This window comes from Melampsora larici-populina (assembly GCF_000204055.1).
Source record: "Melampsora larici-populina 98AG31 unplaced genomic scaffold MELLAscaffold_36, whole genome shotgun sequence".
Taxonomy (NCBI): Eukaryota; Fungi; Basidiomycota; class Pucciniomycetes; order Pucciniales; family Melampsoraceae; genus Melampsora; species Melampsora laricis-populina.
In genome coordinates this window covers 738,829-746,535 of record NW_006768800.1, presented here as the reverse complement: position 1 = coordinate 746,535, position 7,707 = coordinate 738,829, and the positions used below count along the sequence as shown (strand labels likewise).

General features: G+C 42.6%; 2 protein-coding genes across 2 annotated transcripts; one reads left to right on the top strand and one right to left on the bottom strand.

Annotated features, from left to right (window-relative positions):
- Positions 1-2,688: 2,688 nt before the first annotated feature.
- MELLADRAFT_90313 (uncharacterized protein) lies at positions 2,689-4,358 on the top strand (the record flags this gene model as incomplete). Its single annotated transcript, XM_007413394.1, has 6 exons — positions 2,689-2,990; positions 3,103-3,336; positions 3,420-3,903; positions 3,981-3,999; positions 4,061-4,192; positions 4,300-4,358. The coding sequence occupies 6 exons, from the start codon at positions 2,689-2,691 to the stop codon at positions 4,356-4,358; spliced, it is 1,230 nt and encodes a 409-aa protein (XP_007413456.1).
- Positions 4,359-4,668: 310 nt separating this feature from the next.
- On the bottom strand, positions 4,669-7,072 carry MELLADRAFT_78608 (uncharacterized protein; the record flags this gene model as incomplete). The annotated part of the gene is made up of 4 exons (XM_007413358.1): positions 4,669-5,224; positions 5,297-5,879; positions 5,949-6,182; positions 6,274-7,072. 4 exons carry the CDS (start codon positions 6,645-6,647, stop codon positions 5,069-5,071), a joined length of 1,347 nt encoding a protein of 448 aa, XP_007413420.1.
- Positions 7,073-7,707: the final 635 nt, after the last annotated feature.

The following is a 7,707-nucleotide window of genomic DNA, read 5'->3' as shown; positions in this document are numbered from 1 at the left end:
GGAGATGGTGATACTTTAGACAAAGATCTGTAGTTGAGATGACCATATTGACGGTGCCATACGTCAGCTGGGATTGAAGCAGAAGCAGCGAATAGAACAGGAGATCGACGTGCCTGTGTTATAAACAGTCCATCTATTTCTTTTCCGGTGATGATGTAATCACTTGTCGAGTTTTTAAGCATCAGAGCAGATTTGCTACTGGAGAGAGTAGCTCCATCCTTGATCATAGATGAAACGGATATGATGTTTACTCCAGCATTGGGGATTAGGAGTACATCTTCGATTGCGATGAGTCTAGGTTCTCCGGATATGGTGGTGCCTTGGATGTATGCAGTACCAGCTAATCTAGCAGAAACCTGTTTATCATGTCCTCCTATGCCAGATATTTTGACATTGGGAATAGTATGTATATTAGATAATAAGTTTGCTTGACTCGTGATGTGTGTATTTGCACCACTATCGATTAGAAACTCGGTGTTCTTGGTGGTTTTGGTGGAGGCATTGTAAGCAGCGTACGTGATGAAGTCGTTAGAGGAAGGGTTTTCAATAGCTACATGAGCAGATACTGAATTCAAGTTAGTTGGAGTGGTCTGGTTTGAGTTAGCCATCATTGCTTGGTATCGTCTAGCCATTTCTTCAGTAGAAAGTGAGCTAGAATCTTTGGTGTTATTTTTCTTTTGAGTGTGGCACTGCTCGTTGGTGTGTTTCGAGTTTGGGTGTATGTGACATAAGTCTTTTGGCAGTTTTCCAACTCGTCGGTTATCAGTTCTTGCAGGTTTTCGGGATTTGATATGATATACTTCTTTTGATTTTTCTTCATTTCCAAGAGTAGAGCTAGCCTCAAGTCTGAGTCGAGCACATACATCACTTGTGGTGATTGTCTTAATGTTCGAGAGGAAATGTTGAATGATGAGACCAAATTCATTCCGAGGGAGGCTGTTAACTAGTAGTATAGCAAATAGTCTGTCGGAGAGTTGTAAGTCTTTGTCACCCGCAGTTAGATCGCGAATTTTGCTGTGTAAGTCTTGGATTTTTGCAATGTAATTAGTGATACCAATGGAATGGTCGTATTTCAGACTGAAGAGTTCGGTGAGGGTGTTTGCGGTGACAATACCATTGTCAGAACCGTGTTGCGATACGAGAGTTTCGAAGGCTAGTTTTGGATCTTCGAGTGATTCAATAGATGCTAAGTTGGCGGAGTCAATAGTGTTACGTATAGCGTATAGCGTTGCTGCTTGTCGCATATCGTATTTGGATCGTTCTTGGAAATCGGATGGGCGTTTGATTTCTTGTTCAATAAATTCGTAGAGGCCATTCATTTTGAGATAAATCTTTAATTCAGTTTTCCATGCGAAAAGATTTCCCATAGTTAATTTAGGAATCGATGATATTGCCGAGGTGCTGAAGTTAGTGGTTCCCGAGTTTGAAGTCGACATGTTATAGGTAACTGGAGGTTCGGTTGGTTTGGTGTCGTCGCCTTTCGTCATAGAGAGAGAGAGCGAGAGTGGTTTGTAGGTATAGTTATTTAGTGCCTTTGATGGATCAAAGGGTAGTGTAAGTGTATAGAGGGCGCGTCTGGAGCGCTGGGCTCATAACCTATAGATGTAAAGCGTCGTGTCACACAAGCGAGAACAGCTAAACCAGAGCTGTCACTTGAATGAGAAGAGATGCGAAGATGAGAGTGTCACGAAATGGAATACTCCGAAGAGTGAAAGCAAAGATGAATCTAATGATATTATTAATTTCTGATGATCAGAGAGAGAAATGAATACAAGCATTCTAGATACATTATATACAATTTGCTTTAACGCTGAGAAGTTGCTCAGGAACTGAGTTCTTACAATTAGAACTCAAGGAAAGGACTCAGCGTATAGTCATTCTATCTGAGTGCTGAATCGCAGGTAAGTGTCGAGTACTCAGTGATACGCATTGTGTATCAACAGTACACTGTAACAAAACTTCATACACCAACACACAGAGTTCTGGGTGGTGGTGGTGGGAATACCGGGATCCTTTATATAAACAGTGAAAGCTGATACCACAAATCTCACTAGTGACTGGATGATATACCTCGTGCAAGGCGTGAAGTCAGTTATAGCTCAATCACAAGAGATGATGCCGCCACAGCACACAGGTATCTTCAATGCTGGTTGACTCCCCTCAGGATCCATCTCTTAATTACCATTAGTGAGATTATATGTCACATATCTTTCAGTCATGGCAAAATGACAGTCATGGCAAAATGAGAGTCATTTTATAAAAAGCATTTTTTCGAGAAATGACCTTGAATGTCATCGGTCTTTTCGATTTGGAGTTATTTTGCTTTCCGTGAAGGCTCAAGATTTCATGAATTGAAAAGCACACCTCAGCTAATGAAGAATGTCCATCCTTTTGACCCCAATCTCTTTTAACTCATCAGATTTTTTCGGGAAGAACATCGTTGATATAGTCCTTGCTCTCTTGGCGTACCCGTTCTTCGAATCTCAAATTTTTATCGACATCAACATCAACTCCTACATTTTTTCGATACTACACATTCACAATCTTTTTCGAAAACATTCTTTTCACAACACTACTACACATACTTCTTGCACAACTACTTCGATTTTCAACACGATGCCTATCATCATCTCTTTATCATCTGTCAAAATCATTGGGATTCTCTTGCTGATCAGTTTTCAATCTGTCATGGGTCATGTTTTCATAAAGTCTTGGAAGTCCAGCTCCGAGGACAAGTTTCAGGCTGCTCAAAAGCAATCCGCTTCAAATACAGCATATAGAGGTGCTTCGGATAACAGCGGCTGGATTGGAAGCCAATTCATAGCTGATGGTCGAGCAATCGTATGCGGAGCTTCCTCGACTCCCTTCGGAGAAGTCAAATCACCCGGCGGTAGGTTCTTCTCTGATGTTTCTGAAGCTGTTGCAAAAACGCTGACGGTGGAAGCCGGAGGCAAGGTCACTTTGGTCACTGCGAATGATCCTGGAAAAGGGTAAGCCCTTATATCGATCTACATCCTCCCATGACTGAAAAACTTACTTCTGAATCATAACTAATCATTCGTTCGCATGATGTTTACACTCTCATTATTTTTCTACTCGTAGGTTTCCACATCCTAAAGGTCATATTCAGGCTTACTTAGGTTACTGTGGAAAATCTCCTACAGCCTGTCAAAATTTCGACGCTTCATCCACAACTTATTTCAAGATTCAAGAATCAAAGAATGCAGTTCAAGACAAATTGCGTCCAGCCATGAACTACGATCTTGACGGAAATGTATGGGAAGTACCAATTCCTGCGGAGGTACCTCAAGGCAGTTATATTTTCAGATTCGAGATGTAAGTTTTTCATGAGGATCCTGTTGCTTATGTCTCTGTGCTAATCCAACTAAATTTGTTTCAATTTTGAATACTTTGAACAGAATTGCCTTTGGTCAATCAAATGCAGCAGAAGGACATCAAGACCAATATTACCCTTCTTGTGGTCAGCTATATGTGAAATCGAATCAAGAGGCAGATTCTTCCGCCGTATTACAAGGAGTCAAGTTCCCTGGCACCTATACCAATGGGAACATTCAGGAGGATACTATACCTGGCCCCTCACTGATGCAGAAATCCAATGATAATCAATCCACCGTATCCGTCAAGACCACTGTCAACTCAAAAGAGTCTGATGTTGATAAATCTACTGATGTTTCTCCAGAAGTCGAAAAGCCAGATTTCGAACCATTCGCCGCTATTGGATTACCTGACTCCTCACCGTCTTGCGCAAAAAAGTGTCTCACAAAAAAATATGAAGAAATCAATCAGCTAGCCGCTGGCTGTGCCGCAAGCGAAGGAAGATGCTTATGTTCTAAGAAAACATTTGTAGAAGCCTACAAGACTTGTGCTCGGGACCACTGCGAGGTAAGTCAATGTCCATAACGTTTATCGAGGTAACATGTTTAACTGATATTTACTTTTGTCTTTTTGCGCAATCGAAGCCTGGAGAGACATATAACAGTGCGCTATCTTTGTTTATATCTCAATGTGACATGCTGACTGCAACAAGACTTGGTTTAAGACCCTCCAAACTTGTCAATTACGGGCGTCAACAATAAGTCATCTCAAAAATACCCCGATCTATGCATCTTGAAACAACATCACCCTTTCAATATGGATGCGATGGTAGGCCCTGAATGCATGGGTTTCACAAGTAGGTCTCATCATTTCAGATCATGTTCTCTACTCATTCTTCCTCGACCGTTGTATCAATTGGATGTCTGCGACGTCAATTTTGTACGAAGTTGATAATATCCTTAGGAGATGCCTCCGACGAAGAGATAGATCTCCCTGTGATTATATTTGGGTTACTCAGCTAGTCTTATACCACCTTCAAGGATCGAGAACAAGATCAAATAAATATTGCATATAGTCTGAAGTTTTTATCAAGAGAGACAAGAAAGTGGAAAAGAGTATTTGATTTATGTGCTGGTTCAGCTCAGCGTGATGTGATGTGTTAGCCATTACGAGATCCACCCCCAACATCATCACAGCATTGCCAAAAAAAATGATGACTCGAGTAGGGGACTATCAATTCCGTACTGAACTATGTAAAGAGATAAGGCGGATTCCACCGATCCCGGTTGCATTTGAGCAAAGTTTGGTTTGATTTACATGTCCGATGACGTTGAGTTGAGAGGTCGGTGGGACCTGGTAGCGTTCTTGCAATACGAACAACAAAAAGGTCAAGTTCCTCACTCATCGTTTTTGAGGGAAGTTTGAGATATATATACATTGACTTCATAAAGCAAACCAGTCGCACACAAATAGGGAAGAGTTACACATAGTTACAGACAACTGGAATAAAAAACCATTTTCAAGGAATCAACCCAAATACAAAAGCATCCAGCTTCTTGATACAAAATAAGCAAATTCAAAGGGGTACCGAAGTCCCACAGTGATACAACGAGGTGATTGGTACAGCGCGAATTGTTCATAGATATGAATAGTAGAAAGTTTAGAAAATCGAAAATCGAAACTCGTTCTCAATGAACACTTTCAAAGAGAAACCGGTCAACCCTAGATTCAATCATCTGCGATGAGGTCTGGCAGAAGGTCCCGAAGAGTACGGGTGGTGACGACGATGGCGACGAGTGGAGGACGCGTGAGATCCAGAATTCTGTTTAGTCAATGTCTTGCATTGTGATGTGAACGCAGAAACTGCCGAGGTCAATTCCGCTCCGGCCTTTGAATATACGTCCGAAAGGTCATCAGCCAAAATGTCAGTGTGTTTTGAAACCAAGAAGCATAGACTTACAGCACAATGGTCTCGAGCACAGTTTTCGTAAGCCTGAACGAAGTTTCGCGCCGAACAAAGACATTTTCCATCCGTAACTGAACAACCAGCCGCCAAAGAGGATGCTTCCTCGTGTTTTTTAGCAAGACACATCTTCGCACAGGAGGGAATCAGCTGTGATAAACAGATTCCAGTTGAACCTTGAGTGCTTGAACTGTTGGATTTAGTTTGATCGCTAACATTCTCTGATTTTGACGATGAGGAGGTCGAGTTGGCAGAGTCCACTGTGTCGTCCGTATCCTGTGATGTCGAAGTAGCAGACGTCTCCGTAGCATTGGTGGACTTGATGGCCATGGACTTGGCTTTGAGAACACCATTTGAGCTAGTCTCCACAACCGCGTATGAAGATCCCTGTTGGATAACCGCAGGGCCGGGGGCGGATGCTTGCTTGATGTTGCCATTTTGGTATGCACCAGGAAACCTGACTGCCGAGAAGCTTTTGAGAGTTTTGGTCTGAACATTTGAAGTCACATAGATCTGACCACAAGATGGATAATATTGATCCTGATGTCCTTCCGACTCGTTGGATTGATCAAAGGCAATTCTGCAACCAAGATCGGTATACATGAGATTGGTGACTGATAAATCAAAGAGGAGTGGAGTGTGGACTCACATTTCAAATCTAAAGATGTAGCTTCCTTGAGGGACATCAGACGGAATTGGAACTTCCCATAAGTTCCCATCGAGATCGTAGTTCATTGCCGGACGCAACTTTTCTTGAACTCCGTTCTTCACCTCTTGGATTTTGAAATAATATGCCGAGGAAGCATCAAATTTTTGGCAAGCGGTACTGGATGCGCCGCAGTAGCCCAGATAGGCTTGGATATGACCCTTAGGATGAGGGAAACTGTGTTGAAGATATCGTATCATGATGTTCATATCATGATCAGTCGGGGCTCAGAGAAGTGTCAAGATAGAATTACAAAGTTCGAACGTACCCTTTTCCAGCGTCACCCGCCGCGACCAATGTGATTTTTCCTCCAGCGCTGACATTGAGAGTTTGGCCAACAGCTTCGGAAGCATCGGAGAAGTACTTTCCACCCGGCGAGGCTACGCGTGCATATGGTGTCTGAGAAGCTCCGCAGACAATTGCTCGATCGCCCGAAAGGAAGTTGCTTCCGATCCAGCCGATATTTCCTGAAGCATCGCGATAAGCCGTTTTCGAGGCAGGTTGTTTTTGTGCGAGTTGAAAATTGTTCTCGGTGGTAGACTTCCAAGACTTTATGTAAACGTGAGCGAAGACGGATTGAAAGTTTAAAAACATCAGGGCTCCTGCGAAGGTTGCCAAAGTGGATAAGTTAGAACGACACATTTTGTTGAGGTTTATCACGGCGCTAATTTAGATATGTTTGTGATACAAGCAAGCCAGATAGCTACGAAATCAAATAGTACTTTTGTAAGAACGACTGGATAAGAAGAAAATCTAGAACGGCTATCAATCAAAGGAAATAACGAAGAAACGATGGATTTGGATTGAAGAGAATGAGGAAAAATGATCAAACAAACTGGTACAAAAAGAAGTTGACAAAAATTCATCCAAGGCAGCTTTTTAAGGAGGCTCAGGAGCAACCCTCGAGCGGAAAATCTTCAATCTCCACAAAAATAAGAAGCTTAGTACCACGGATGACGTGAAATCCGGCGTGAAAGTGAATATTATCTCGGAGTGATAATAGAGATGTTAATGACGACGCGATCTGGTTAAAGATAATTGCGATGTGATAAGCAGTGGTAAATTATATGTCCCCTGGACAATGCACAAGAGGAAGCAAATTATGTGAAGCGTTGATGGCTTGGCTGATGAAGCCGGAATCAATAAAGCATATCCCAAAGGAATTGCCCATAGATTGAGCAAATGAAAGACCGTGTCTACGTCCCGAGGTTACTAGTCATCCGTCGGCCTGCCCTCTGACTCACGAAGGTCTAGTCTTTGATCAGACAGGGGAGATCGGAAAAGCTGAGTCACATTAAGGGTAGTGCTTGGACAGTTATCATTTGATGCACTCAGAGTCATTCACTGTGGATCCTAGCTCATCTGGACACTGGGTGACAACGGACAAAGGACTTGGTACACTCCGATCGAATGGTACGATCGCTTATGACGAGAAATATCGTTTGTCCATATATGACAAGCTATGTATAATTAGAAGGGCTTGACGACCTAGGATGGTCACTATGGTGGCATTAGACCGGGGTTGTAAGACTTTCTTGGGGCCTTTGTCTCTTTTTCACTCGAAGGCCTCGCAAGTATCATCAAGTCATCATGCGTATGCTGGTCTATGCTGGTCCATACCTATACGACCGGAAGTTGTTAGGATGACACATCTGAGCTTTCCAAGTCTGTTTAATCATAAGGTTTGGATCCCAGGAGCGAC